Below are 15560 nucleotides of genomic sequence, written 5' to 3'. Positions count from 1 at the left end.
AACTTTACAAAGTCACACAATATTTTCCCTGTTATGAATCCAGCCATGTTATCATGATTCGATTTCTCTCTCAAAAGACGATGAACTTAAAAACCTGACAGACTCTGCATTTCGGTAATAAAAGAAACCAAGAGAGCCACTCTCCAGAAGATGTTTGCATCATTACAAATCTTCTAGCACTTAGAAAAGCAACAACCAAATGAAAATCCAACATTCCTAACCAATCATCTTCATGGTTTGTTTGCCATGGCCATGTCTGGGGACCAGGAACAAAAACTAATACGAATGCTATGGATATACGACTGCTATGGATATTGACTGATTACTGAGCACTACGAGGCAAGGGCAATCATTCAGAACTGAGCTGCTGGCATTGAGTTGGAGGCAATGTCAGGACCTGCTCAGAATTCTCACCATCAAGGAGGCAATGTTTGCAGCTGAGCTTCCTTTTCCAGGTTGACAAACCAATGTGCATTGGCACCTCTCTAGACTATTTGCTATGCAAACAGCTTTGCCCTCCCACTGTGGCTGCTCTTACGCTGCTTTTCAGGCTTTAAATGACTGGATTTGGAAAAGCCACAGCAGCCAACTCATTTACAGTTGAACTGCCACCTGGCGCCTTCTGCATCAATTCCTTTTTCAAGATCAGACATTTATATGAATAATAGATGAAATTCACCATTGCACAGGGCCCTCTGCACCATTTAAGCACTGTGTTGGACCAAGTTTGGAGGCATGGGGGCACATCTGGTACAGCTATCCAGGGATGGCTCTGCACCAAGCCTTCTGATGATGTGGGCTAATCACAGAGCATCCTCTGGTTGTGTTCACAGGACTGCAGGTGGACAGCACAATATGTGGTTGTGGGAGGTTGGGTGGGTTACCCAGGGAGGATCCTAGACACACAAACTACCTTTATTTCCCATGAGGAGATCTGTACTGCCTACAGTACTTTAGCCATAAATAACATTTCACTCATCGCGCGTGCTTTTCACCAGGCTCTTTAGGAGCATTAAATCTCATTACAGCACCGTGAGGCAGGTACTGTAAGCTTCACTATCCTCATTTTATGCAAGGATAATCTTAGGTCCAGAGAAATGAAGGGACTTTGTCCCAAGTCATTCAATGAGGCAGCAGCAGAGTTGGAAACAAAATCCGGGAACCTGAACTCTTCCCTGATCTAACCCTAGACCACACTGCCTACCAGCGCATGGCAATCTTTCGTATCCCACTCCCCAAAATGTATCATGACATCACTGATCAGAAAGTCGTAAAATCACCATTGAACACTTACTTATATTGAAATTCAGACAATGTATCACCCGCAACACCCCACTTCTTTAGCAACAAATGCCCTAGTTTGGTGCAATTTGACACAGACACTAGGAAGCTGAGAGCTCTACAGCAGGATGTAATTAATTTTTCTCACCTGTTCTGCCCCCACCATGCTAATCGGTTTGCACTTGAACAGATGGTTGATGAACTTGGGAATGAAGGAGCTGCGGAGAAGAAGAGTACCAAAATTACATATTTGAATTTCAATATTCAGAGTCACATAAAATCTTAAGCGAACCCTGTGCAAAATAAATCAGGGTTTCCATTATGGTACTGCAAGTGCATACAGCTCTCAAATGGATTCTGAGCATACAGTATTTTTTTAAATATACAAATAGGTTAAGTAGAGTTCTTTTTCTTTAACCATGCTGATCTAAAAGTTAATCTGGAGGCCAAGTACATGTTATATGTAAGTATTTCTGTAAAAATGGAGCAATATATTATAGTGTCAGTTGAAGTATCAGTTAAGTAAGTTATCATACTACACAATAAACATCAAAACACCGGGACAATAACTGTTCATGGAGTGGAAACATCTTTATAACAAGAACCTATTCTGTACAGGATATAGAAATACTATTTACATAAAAATAAGTATTACAGAAGTACCGTGAGATTCCCACCAAGATCAGAGGTCCACTGTGTGAGGTGCTGTGTGTATATACATACACACACACACACACACACACACAGAGTAAGAGAAAATCCCTGTTCTAAAGACCTTACAGTCCACGCAGGTAAGACAAAAGGTGGGAAGAAAGGCAGCTTTACTATCACATTTTACAGCTAGGGAAAGGAAGCTGCCAGAGTTTGTGTCACATGGTCAGTCTTTAGCAGAGCTGGGAACTGAATCCAGATCTTCTGAATCTCAGTTCAGTGCTTAAACACAAGCCCACCCGGAACAATGGAACAATACATGATAGAACGTAGATTTTCTGGGTTAGGTTTCTGTTTTTTCTTGATTTTAAGTTTTTTTTTTGGGGGGGGGGGGGTGATTTTTATAATGGAAAAAGAGCTTCTCTCCTCTCCCCTCCTTGAGAAGGGAAGTCTTATCAATGTTAAATGTGTTTTCCTTGTCAATCTGGCACCCTTTGAAGCCCCATGCTCCCAGGGATGGTCTCCCAGCAGGTGGATGGTTATTCTAGGGCCCCTCCCTACGCTGACAAAGGGCTACATCTGGGTATATGTTTCGCGGGTGAAAAAAGCTGTTCTCAAACGTTTGCTTAGGTGGGATCTCACTGATTGACCCTTCAGTCCAAAAGACATGGTTAAGGTATTATAGTGTCTATGCCACAGTGTATCAAAAATAAAACACACACAAAAGACATATTATGTCTATATTTCAGTATTTTATGCATGTCTGAATTTTACACATGTTGACGATCAAAAAGGCCAAGCTACACAGGACACCACCCAGTTACACTACCCCGGCAGTAACACCCTCATTAAGGCCCCTTTACACTGCCAGAGTGATGTAAAGGGGCCTTAAAGCAAATCGGACTCAGGCCCACAATATTCACCAATAAAACCAAAGGGCCGCACTAGATGCATTCAGTAGCCAAACTCAAGGAGAGTGGCTAGCACAAGCAAAAGGAAGTTATCTAGACCCCGATGAGCAGCTTGGTAGGACCACATCATTAACGTCCCCTTTTCCTCTTATTCGCTCATTTGTAATTTACTTGGCTTCCTTCACCTGGCCTCCATTTGGCTGAACACTTGCATGTCTCATGTTTCCGGTCCCATGTCTGGGACCCAGCGACAGGTTTAGACTTTAATGGCTCAGTCCTGTATTTTGTTTGAGTTGGTCTGTTTTCTTTCCCCTTGCAGAAAGCTCCACTTACTGCAGTGACTGGAATTCAGTTTGGTTTTCCCTTTGCATCTGTCAAGCTATTTATTTCCATCCCGCGAAGGAAGCAGCCTGGCCAAGACCCTCTTTGTCCTGCCACCAGTTATTCTCACCAGGTAATTTCTTCTTGCCCTCACTCAGGTCAGAATGACACAAGGTACATGTCTGCAGCCCATGCAAAGCACTCATTAAATGAGCAAAAAAACTGAAGGCAAGAAGCTTTTTCAACAGAAGAATTTTCTCCTCTCTCTTTTCATGGCCGTGGCCTCTCACAATGAATAATCTTTGCCTGGATGGGAGGGGAGCCTCAATGGGGAACAATTTTAAAATCATTACTGAGAACAAGCTCCAGGGCTGCCCCCAAATGGCTTTCAGTCTGGCCACATGAGAAACTAGCCTTGGCAACACAGCATAAACAACAGTAGGAAAACAAACACGAGCTTCTACTGCAGGAAAGCATTAAGGCAAAGATGAAAGTTATCTGTCTCATAAGTCTATTTTTCAGGTGTATAAATAAATCCCAAAGGCCAATTAGAGAGAGCCAAGAACAGCTGGAGTTTATGTGAGCCTATAAAACGGACAATCAGTAGAAGTTCTGGCTGCAGCAGTTCACTGCAAATGGAGGAGCGTGCAAGATTACGTGCATCTTTGATCTCACATGTAGGTCTAACCCAAGGGCAGGTCTGGTGCTAATACTTCCACATTGCATATGGGAGACAGTAACATTGCTTAATTCTGCAGCATTTCAGGTAGGGAATCCGCATTCACATGAGCCAAGGATTCCCCCTTTGAGTTGTCCAGCCAAAATCTTCAACAGGGGAAGCTTTGCTTAGTGTGAAAATTTCAAGGTGTCAGAGAACGGCCACCTGCTCTCCCCGCAACGAGCACAGAACGGAGGAGGGAGTGACCTTTCCATCCCGGATGCTGCCTGTTACGTTATATTATGCCCTGTCTAACTGGAATGTCCAGCAGGGTGGGCAAGATGAATGACACTACCCCTCTTCCATGTGTTGGCTGGCAGAGGCCATCAAGAGTGCTACAGCATGACTGAGAATCTCAGCTCATCTGAGCTTCTTGTCTCCGAAGACCTAGACAGCACAATTCCTAAAGTTAGCTCCAAAGCCCGACTCCCCCACAGCACGTGTAGGCAGTCCCGATAAGAGGAATATATATTTATTCTACTATATATTCTCTCCTCATGGTTTAAGCACTTTGAAAAATGTGCTCCACTGTACTCAGAGATCTACATTTTAATGCCACAACTCATTTACAGTTTGAGCTGTAAAATCATATCCAAAACACTTTGTACAAGCAGACTAGTCCCCAAGGTAATAATAAAGCAGAGCAAGACAGATTAGGAGCCTGAAAACAGAAACCACAGCACTTGAAAGGCTCCCATCCAATAGGAGAAGCTTTGCCAAGCTTGTGCTTTCCTAATCCCTTGCACTGATAATGCATTAAACACAGTACCTCACTAAGCAAGACAGACAGAGAGATGCAACCACAGTACATTTGTTTTAGAGATGACGACCTGCTACAGAATGTTGTTCAAAGCATCCAGCTGTTCTTGAGTCACTAGCAATAGAGAATCACTTAGGTTTAAATAACCTTCTGAAGTTCAGATCAGCCGCTCTCTCCGAATCAACAAGATTTACTCCAGGCTGCTTCAACACTAGCATATGCTGCCTGAATGTCACAATCTTCTTTCACATAATTCTGCTCACTGAATGCCTGATCAAAGTCCCTCCAAGTCATTAGTTAAATTTGCACTCTAATTATCCACAACATTCTACTGTACTTAGCTAACACAGAGCCAATCTGGGGCAGAGGAAAAGAGGATTACCTTTAAAAGCCTTACCACATGCCAGGGTTTCTATCCCCCCTGTTCCTCAGTTCCAATCTCCTTGCAACTTCCAAAGGTAGGTTGAGCAAATGTCCATACAGATGTGCTATATTTTTTATTTAATAGGGAAGTGAGTTAGGTACCATTAAGAATGTAAGAGAGGGGTTCATTTGTGTTGCTCTTAAATGTCATCTTGAATTTCTACTACACCAGTCTAGGGAGCGTGAGTGTCTTGGTCCAAAAGGGAAAAAATGGCATACACTGAAAGACACTTCAGGTCCCTGGTGAGGAATTTTCTTCCTCCAAATTTGGTTCAAATTTCTTCAGCTGGTTTTAAGTTTAACAGCTTTAGAAACTCTCTCTCCCTTGTGGTCCTGTAACTCAAAACCAGCCCTAGTGCAATACAATTAGATTTAAGAAGTTGCTGCCGGTGCAAAAAGATACAGATGTTCACACACAAAATGCAAACAGGATTTTCAGCATTGTGTAGCGCATAAAAAGGTACAATGTCTACTAGACAGACGAGCCTATAACATTAATACTCTATGGATTGAGAGTCTTAAAGACACCCAGATATGGATAGGTATTAAAACGTCACATGGGTGCTGAGAAAGATCAAGGTATCATTAACTAGTGTACTGGTTCTGTTTAGAAGCAAGTCTTACAAAAGACTTCAAATGTAAATACTGGCAAAATCAACATCATCAGGAGTACGGAAGAAGCTGAATTCTCACATATAGGGCTTGATCCAGAGCCCAGTGAAGACAACAGAACTTTCTCTCAACTTAAAGAGACATTGGAGCAGGTCCACAGTTGTATTCAGAGGTCTTTTGAGTGGTAGTTTTGCTGTTTTCTAAGGTCTACCAAGGAACAAACTTTGAACCACTCACTCATTCCAGCTTAGATTTGAACTCATCCCAGATGGGAGAGCTGGGTGCTTTATCCACAATTCACTTGGTATGTGCTTAGCAATAAAGTTTAAAGGGAGGCAACTAAGCCAAGGTATTAAGACTGTGCCGTGAACAGCTGAGTAAATGGATTTTTCATTTATCACCATGATAGCTATATAAAATTCAAGTGTAACCACATAGGAGGCTTATGCGCAATAAATTTTCAGAGACAGCGTGTCGAACAGTGATTATGGGCAGTATCATAATATGATTTATCAGTAACTGCTCCTTAATGCAAACTACTGAGCACCCAGAGACAGAAAAGGGAGTGCAACTCTCAGGCCATCCGCCCTGCTACAGAAACTTATGGCTCTCAAGACATCCCACTACATCCTTTTCTGCTGAAGTAGAAACCGAAGCTCTGATTCTCACAGCCACACAGTAACTGCAAGTCTGTACAATTTACTTTGGAGAGATTAGCTTATTAGAACTGAATTAAATGTTTAGGTATTTTTAAGTATGAAATATGGCACGTGCAGTGTTCCCCGCTCACGCCTTCTGCTGGGCTGGCCATGCAGAACTCGACAGCCAGTAGCTGTAGCTACCACGGCCTTTAACAGCTTTTTCCTGGGTCATAGGCCTGCAGTGTTTGATTGGTCTCGTCGAAGAAAAGGGAGTTTAAAAGAAATTGCCCATAATCCCTTCAAAGGTAATTTGGCTCTAAGAAACAGGGCTCTAAAGACTCAGAAGCTAGGATTTTAAGGGGGGGGGGGTCTAAGAGAGGTGGGCACTCAACTGCAATGAAAATCAGTGGGAGCTGGGCCCCTAACTCCAAAAAAGCCAGCCTTATTCTCTGCATCCCACAACCACTATTAACCTGTTTAACACTGACAGGCCAGGAAGCAGATCATCACAATGGCTCCACATACCTGGAGTACATTTCCAGTCCGTATTGATCACTGTCTTTACACAAATAAGCAGCTCTAGGAGGATTGTGCACTGTGTATTTACTTCTAGTTAAATGCAGCTTCACAGCCTGCTGATTGTTTAAAAAATGTGTTATTAGAAGGAGAAGAAGAATTGTCATGAGAGTTGGGAGCTGGTACAGGTTTATACCAAGGAAAAAAGAGATTCCCATAACGAAGCTGAAGTGCTGAAAGCTTTTAAATATCCACCAAATGCTGATGGTCAACCTCTTCTGCACTGGGACTCCACATTCAGACACTCAGAACGGGTCTTTTGCAGAGGCCCACCCCAGAAACCTCTGCACTTAGAAAGCGGTTCTCCAACGATCATTAAAATAGTTTACGGGCTGGTCCGGGCATGTGCGAAGGAACCAGTGCAGACGACTGAGCAAATTTGCTTCAGCAGGACACTCAAGACAAGGAATGGAAGCACCTCACAATCTCACTGACAGCTGCAGGTGACCCCATTCCTCTAGACTTGGGAAGCTCTTGACCTATATGTCAAAAGTCACTGATATAATGTACTAAAACGCAGGTACATAACCAGACTAGCAACAAGCAGAATTACCAGAGAACCCTGGGACAGGCAGTGACTTACTTGGCAAATTTAATACAGAACTGAGTGAAGTATTTTCTCGTGGAGGCCAGATTGTCATGGATGATGGGAACATTCTGCTTAATATGAAGGATAACAGACGTGACATAAGGACTCTGGTCACCAACATGCTCCACATTCTGCCACTGCATCTGCAGGAGCGGGGGAAGAAAAAAAAGACCTCTTACTTCATTAGGCTTTAGACAATGTAAAAATACACAGCAGTGTAGAGTACTGAAGTGAGCACTGGCTTTTTCCAATCCAGCCTTTACAAAGATCTGTAGAGAGTCTCCAGGAAAAAGTCATCATAATTCTTTAACCAGGCAGCCCTCTGTGTCAGCTGACTGATGACCAAATCCCTGGCAGAGAAACTGAGACCTGTTTTCTCATCAAATTACAGTTATTAGTGGTCTAAGAACCATGGAGCCCATTGAACAATAGAGAAGACGTGAAGAAAGAAGAGCTAGAATGGCCCTAATGTATCAAAATACAGAGTTGAGGTGGGAATATGTACCAATGCTTATGGGTGGTGGAAGGGTGTGCACATGTACATGGGTAGAGCACAGGGATAAACAGCTTTTGGTGTAAGTCAGGGGGACACTCCAGCCTGTTTGAAAGTTTCTTTTCAACAGCTCCCATAAATCCTGATTCTGGCCCTTTAAGAAATTGACTGCAAGATTGGAAAAAGGCTTGACATCTGTATCGAAACAGGAACATTAACACGGGTTAGGCTGAGGACAGCTAGATGGAAAAGAGATAAAAAAACCAGTGCAACTCAAACATTCCACATGAGCTCAGCTGACAGCAAACCTCATAATGTTACTGGTGTGGAAGGCTAGAATGCAAGACTCCAGCTCATCCGAAATGCACATATAAAACTATACACCAGCAAAAGAATAATGACTCCATCCCCCTTCTCATTTTCCTATACCTTCAGTAGAAGTACAACTGAATAGCTGCCTTTAGTAAGAAAGACGTGTGACTGCTTTGACAATGTTCAAAACATACAGCAGAAACCTTCTGAAACGAAGTGAACAGCTGAGGTCTTGAGGTCCCTGGAAAGACATCTTTGTTCACAGCAATTTCCCCTGTGGAGTAAGACCGTCCCGAGAGTGCCGCTTAGTGCTCTTACCGAACATGCACATTTAATGAGTAACAGTAAGCACTCATGATTCCATGTTGCATTATGGTTCCAGGTAACCAGTTAGCACTGCAGCCCTAACGTTCAAGGAAGCCATTAAGATGAATTATGAATGACCAGAACAACAGAAAATCAGGATGGAAAACTGCACGTAGTTTGGGGGGGGAAGAAAGATACAACTATTTTTGTTTCCTTTGAGGGATGCGTTTGCATAGGATCTACCTTCACACTTGCTTGCCTAAGCCCCAGATCTGTGTGTATGGCGTCCCTGCTATTTTTAATCTTATTACAGATGCTTTGTTCCATATGACTTTCCAGATTCAGCTCCATGCAAATGATGAGGGGCATAGGTGACTTAGTGGGTTAGAGCAGCCAAATCTCCAGTGTCTAGTGGAAGAGTCTATATACGTCCCATACAAAGCCTTTTTCGTTAACAAAACTGAAGAGAAACACACATGCACTCAGTCGGTAAGAGGGACATTTTTCTCACTGCCTGTTCAATAGTTTATAACTCTTACTCTGCCAACCTCCCATTGGAGGGATTGTTCAGACTAGTCCAGCTGCTCTTCAGCTGCTCACAGCAACCACCACATCTGAAGAAATACACCTCGTAACGGTTTCCTTGCCACACTTTCACACATTCCCAGCACCACAGCTTCCCCACCGATGGTAATTTAAAATGAACGCATGGTCAGGATATACAAAGCACATCTAGAAAAACCATCAGAGTATTGCTTACCGATAGTGCAACACTTTTCCCCCCTGCTGTAGACAATTTGTTTTGCTGGGTTTCATTCCTAAAGCAATTCTGATTACCAATCTTATAAAAATGTAAATTAAAAATTAGCTGGGTGCACGCAATTTTCAATAGGACAACAGTAGCTGTAACGAAAGGAATAGTGTGCACACATACTGAAAAGTCATCCAAAGAAATATGAACCCAATTTTTCTGGTAAAGGGTAACTTTTCTCCTGTCATTTTAAATTTACTCTTCAGGACTCAAGTGTTTTTTCCATTTGTGTTTGTCTTGGGATATCCCCAGATAGTTTTTGACTGGTATTGTACATAACCAACCAAAAATATAAGGTCTCACCTCATATGTGTGAGAGAGAGGAAATGTGACAATGTGAGAATAAGGAAAGAGCAACTGAGAATTGCACGGATAAAAACGTACTGTGCTGAGGGGTTCTGAAAGGATCCTTAAAAAAAATCCCGCTAGCAAAACTCGGGTGGTTTTCTATGCAACTAGAGCTGCAGAAGTCCTTGCTTTTTATTATATAAATTTGTAACAAATGTTCCAATGAAGGCAGTTCATGTTACAGCCACGTGGTCACTTCATTGCAACAGTGTTTATTTTGCAAGTTTTGTTCCTTTTACTGAGAAACGTTCAGCTTTGTGAATTATGTCAGCACTACAAATCACACCTTTTCCGCTGTATGCAACTTTTCCGCTGGCAGATGTGTATTAGGAGTCTTAGTTCAGTGTATATTCGATGCAGACACATGCACATACCCTTGGGCAAAGGGTCTCTCCAACTCCTCACACAGGTCACTCCCTATTTGAAGTCTCACTGAGTCTCTTCTCATTTTCTGCATCCAAGTCAAGTTTCTTATCCTCACTTTCAAGACTGTTTCCCATCTACTTTTCAGCTTTCACAATGAGGCCATCAGCCATTGGAGCAGAGACACCTTGTCTAACTGATCTAAGGTACCTACCATCACATTGTTTCTGGTTGATACAATAAATCTCTCCATACCACCCAGCCCCATATGTTCCTTATACTCCTAAGCCTGTCCCCAAACTACTTTTATCTCTTTCTCACTCTCTTTACATCTTTTCATGCTACTTCTGCACCTAAAGAGCCTTCCAAATCCAACTGCAGCCAACAACTTCCCTCTCCTCCTTCAAACCCACTTCTGGCCTGAACTCTCCCAAAGGACTGCCTTCCATTGGTGTGTCTACACATTCTTGCTATTTAACTGTTAGTCCAGTGTATCTTTTTTATCCAAGGCAGATTAAGCTCTTGGAAAGTGCTGTCTTTATGCCTTTCTGCAGCACCACATACACTTGGAGCATTCCACTTATAAATACCACCTCTAAAACTGAAGGGCCAGGAGAAATCATCATAAAACGCAAGTGGTGTCCCACAATAGCTATGGAAGCAGTTATTAAAAGTAACTAACTACCTACTTAGATGCAAAGATGATACATATTTTGGAAGGTGGAGTCCTATCTTCACTTAAGATTTGCCCAAAATACTTAAGATAAAAGAAAAACCAGGACCACTTTTGTCTGACATGGATATTCACATTATTTATTTTCCGTGTGAAATCTCTCTACGAATAATGAAGCCAAGATATGCTTCAATGCTTGGGTATTTCATAATTCACTTCTATTTCTAACAAATTCTTTCCCAAGAAAACAGCCATTTTTCAGAATTAAAAAGAACCCAGAATAGTCCGCCTCACAGATTTCGGAGGGTTTATCTACAGTAAAAGATCTGAACGAAGGAAGAGCAATGGCTCTGGAACAGACATGTATTCATATTATAGGAAAATAAGAGTGGATTCATAGGCACATCCTTCATCCCTCCAAAACAGAATGAAATTTTACTCTTCCAAATGTTAACATCTTTGTTATTCAGCTGGAAAGGTAATAAATAGGTCTTGAGAAAGTAAAAAAAACAAAAACAAACAAATCGTACATCAAATCCAGCTCTTTCAAAATTCCAGTGAAACTCGCATACAAGCAACTGCCTGCCTGCTGCAAATGGAGGAATGGGTGTGCAAACGACAAGTATTTACTTAGCAAGTTTTGCAGCGCTTAGCTTGTTTATATCCAATCATTCCCATCACATGGATTTCATTTTGCTGGTGTTCCAAAGACAAAAATAAATGGCCGACCAGCTGCTGCTTTCCCAGTCCTGTGGTTTTGCTATGGTATAAACAACCCAAGCTCAGGGATTCGGACGAACTGTCATAGTGGGGGTAGGAGCACCTATGGGTCTGACAGAGCACATAAGCAACACCTGAAGTGCTAATCCCCTCCCCCACATAGTGCTGTTTTCCTGGAAAAATTCTCTTTCCACTTGGGACATGTACAAATTCTGTTAGCAGCTGCATTCCAACTCACACTCTAACATGGGGGTGGAGGGTAGTTGCAGCTGGAATACATCACGAACCAGAGTGCTATTAAAACTTATGGCAGTTGGGAAGTAAGTCGATGCTACAAAATGGAGACCTATGCTTAATATTTCTAACTGAGAGAAAACCCAACCCATAGTTCAATCTACTTTCATCGTCCTCACCTCTGCCTAAAGCAACCTGGGCTTTTCACAACACCGTAGCAAGACAAACACAGCTCTACGTTTCAGCTGATGAGCAAAGGAGAACAATGCAACTGCCACATAACCCAAAAGAGCTGGTGACTCAGAAAGAAAGGTCGGGCTTCTGGCCTCTCTAGTCACAGTGCCACATGCCACTGGGAGCATCAGAGAAGTGACAAGGCACAACCCAGCCCTATACTGCCCTTTGGGTACCTCCAGACAGACAATTCACAGGCCAGCATTAGAAAAGGCTTGGTGAAGCTCCTAGACAGAGGGTGTGGAGAGGAAAGTGACACACAGTGCAAATGGCATTTAGAGCTAATCAGATTTCTGCCAATCTCAAAGATTCCCACAAGCATTGAGAGCTAAAAGGAAGGACAGGGATGAATATTCACTGACAGCGTTCTATTGCTCATGTGGCTTGCTTAGCTGTGAGCAAACGGAAGCTCTTACTGGAGTCACACAAAAGTTAGTCTGGAAATGAAGCACAACTTGAGCTAAAAAGCGGTGGCAGCTTTAAAAAACCAAGCCGGCACCACAAAGTTACTCTCCGAATGGGGCAAAGGAAACATCCAGAGTGAAATTGAACAGTGTCACTGAGCAACAGCTCCAAAGCATGACTTAAGGCTACCTCTTTTAAAAACCTACCTTGCTCATAGCAGTAAGGGCCGGGTCACAGGCTGCATCCAAGTCCTGCACTAACAGCTGTATGCTGTTTGAGATCACACTGCAAAAATCAAGTACAGGCATTATGATAGTACTCAGCAACCCAGTGCCAAAACTGACTTCTCTTAATGTTAAAAGGAGAAAAAACATAGGTGACATTTGTACTGAATTGTGAAGAGATACACAGTTAGAATTTTTATTTCTCAGAACCCAGGAAATATTGCATGCCATTTACAAGGGAGCTAGCAGATGTGATATAATCTAGACAGAGACCGCCTTTCACCATGCCTTGACATACAGAGGGGGAATAAGATCCCAGTAATGTGTCAAATCACTTACATGGGCAGCGTTGCTGGAACAATTTGTATAGTGGGGGTGCTGAGAGTGATTAAAAATGAAAACCCTATACATGATGGAAACCACTTCAAGCCAGGGGGTGCGTGAGAAACCCCAGCACTCCTAGTTCCAGCACCTATGTACATGGACCACACCCAATGACCAAACCGTCCGGCACTGGGGGCAGAGCTCACCCCTGAAGCCTGTTTGTGATTCTGTTTCCAAACTTCATCTGGTCTTTTTAAAATTAAAATTTCATTTCCAATACGCAGTTCTACACCATGCACTGGGATGGTTTCCACTTGATATTTTGTTGTTCACATATTAACCAAAGAACCTTACAATAAGGCTTTTAAACAGTGCAGCTAAGACTGTGCATCTGGATGAGTTCTGAATGTCTGTCTTCCTTTTGCCGGGGCGACAGTAGATGGGCCATTTATAGCATGTCTAGCACCAGTCCATTGTTCTCGTTTCTCCAGAATGATAGGACATGCTAAACCATGGTCTTTAAAAAAAAAATTACTAATATTTCTTAAGAGCCATTTTTGATCCCATTACACTAAAGTTTGGACTTAAAAATCATAGGCCTGTAGGGCTTAACCTAAAACAACAGTGAAAGAATAATGTATGTTCATCTTCTGTATCTTGGATCATCCCCATGGACGTGTGACCCAGCAGTGCCTTTACTGCAGGCTTTTGCTAGGAGGTATACAAGGCAAATCACCTTCCCACTAAATAAACAGATTTTAACCTCAGTACAAGCCTCAAGCCTTTCATGAATGATCTCTTAATTTTCCATGATCATGTTTTGCTATTTGCCTTGCAAATGATGCTGGCCTAGTCAGAACTTGCTGAGTGTGTAACAAACCCTGATTTCTACTTTCTTTCCCACCCTCACCATAAGTAAAATTCTGTAGATGCTGCTCTGCACCTTACCAGCTCAAGGGTTGGAATTTTCTTTTAGACATTTAAATGCAGTTATTGACATAGATGGACACCATCAACCAGCTACCAATTCACTCTGCATTGTTCCCCCTTACACACACAAACGCACATGCAAGCTGTCAAATCTCTCCAGTAGAGCTCAAAGCACATGAAGACAGGAGCAGTGCCCTAAATAGAAAGAGTGCTCCTGTCCAATACAGGATTTGTTTCTAAAAAGTGACCTTGACAGGCAAGCCTGTCAAAAACAAGCCTGAAAAATATTAGAGATGAAGCGCCTGTTGTCTTTAAAATAAATGATGTGGCATTTGCACTAAAACGAAAACACTTGTGCCCATGACTACTTGGCCGCTGTGCCTCTCTGCCATCTGGTTGGTGCCACATGATTTGCTCCCTAAGGAAACTACCCAAGCTCAAGCAATACCAAGATAGCTGGGATGGAGAGAACTGGGCTGCTTGGGTATGTCTGAGTTCTACAGGACGTCTGCTGTCAGCGAGATGTAGGGAAATAGTTGTGGTTTAGCACCAAAATGGAACATGACCATTCCGACAGAAGGCAAGCAGCTCGCGACTGGCTTCCATATGTTCGTAGTCTACCTAGGGCTTCGTCACCAGCCACGGAGTCTGCTGTAAGGAGCGGCAGACAGTAAGTTGGGGGGAAAAAAATCGAGTTTTAAAGATCAGCCTGAGTGGTTTACAGGACAACGGGATTGCAGCAGTGCCTGACTTACGGCACCGCGCGCACCGAGCAGCACCAAACGCAGAGTGCTGCATGACAGCCGTGCTCAGAATCCCTGATCGGAACTGGGGCCTTGCGGAACTCGGGGCCGTACAAACAATCCATAGACGCAGATGGGCTGTCCCCTGAGGAGCTTACAGCCCTTTACAAACTAACCAATTCATCCACAGCACCCCTGTGAGAAAGGCATCTATACTCCCTGTTTTACAGATGGCAAAACCGAGGGATGGGGACACCAAGGCCGGCCTTTTCCAAGGAGGCAAGGAAGTTCAAACTAGATACCCTCTCACTAGGATCAGGACAAACCCTTTAGAAATCCATCCTGAAGTGACTTGCCCAGAATCACACAGCAAAGGAGCGGCAGAGCTGGGGTGAGAACCTAAGAGTTTCTTGGTTCCATGTTCAGACCACAATTCAATTTAGCCTCCAAGTTTGCCTCAAGAAGACTGTTCGTTATGCTCCTGTCATTTCCTAAACGACCTGCACAGCCAAACACTTCCCCAGCTAATTGCTAATACAAATTCTTTACATGCATTCCAGTGATTTTTGCCTTCTCTTGTGCAATTACAAAGAGAAGGGAAAAAAAACAGCTGCTGGGCCTAATGACTTGTTCAGTAAAACAGTGGGCGGGGTGTGTTATCAGCAACATTTTATGGCTTTATTTACTCCTGGGTACAACTAAGCACCAGATCCCAGTAGAACGGACTTGTTTATTGTTTAAAGAAAAATGTCTATATCAAAATGAGGTTCAGAGGCATGTCCTCCACCGACAGGACACTGGCCAAAGTGCTACTCTGATTTAAAGGTCTTTAAAAGCCTCTGCTATGAGACACATCAGCCCTGAAGGTCTAACTTTAAAGCATGTAAAATGGCAGATGTGTGAACAGTATGTCAAAACAACTTCCAAAACCTCATCTCATTAGCCACTAAGTGAGAC

The 15560-nt window shown here is 42.9% G+C and overlaps 1 protein-coding gene across 4 annotated transcripts in view; it reads right to left on the bottom strand.

The window, feature by feature from the left end:
• Window positions 1-15560, bottom strand: part of VPS53 (VPS53 subunit of GARP complex) — an 89819-nt gene that overhangs the window by 12578 nt on the left and 61681 nt on the right. For 2 of the 4 annotated variants that reach the window (XM_073315574.1, XM_073315575.1), the window contains 3 exons: window positions 12589-12667; window positions 7478-7626; window positions 1430-1499 (listed from right to left, as the gene is read on the bottom strand). In XM_073315574.1, coding sequence (XP_073171675.1) covers window positions 1430-1499; window positions 7478-7626; window positions 12589-12667 — 298 coding nt within the window. The remainder of the gene's footprint in view (window positions 1-1429; window positions 1500-7477; window positions 7627-12588; window positions 12668-15560) is intronic. The other 2 variants (XM_073315577.1, XM_073315576.1) reach the window with 2 other exon arrangements.

This window comes from Lepidochelys kempii, chromosome 17 (assembly GCF_965140265.1).
Source record: "Lepidochelys kempii isolate rLepKem1 chromosome 17, rLepKem1.hap2, whole genome shotgun sequence".
NCBI lineage: Eukaryota > Metazoa > Chordata > Testudines > Cheloniidae > Lepidochelys > Lepidochelys kempii.
Note: the sequence above shows the minus strand (reverse complement) of the source record. Positions and strands in the feature narration are given on the sequence as shown.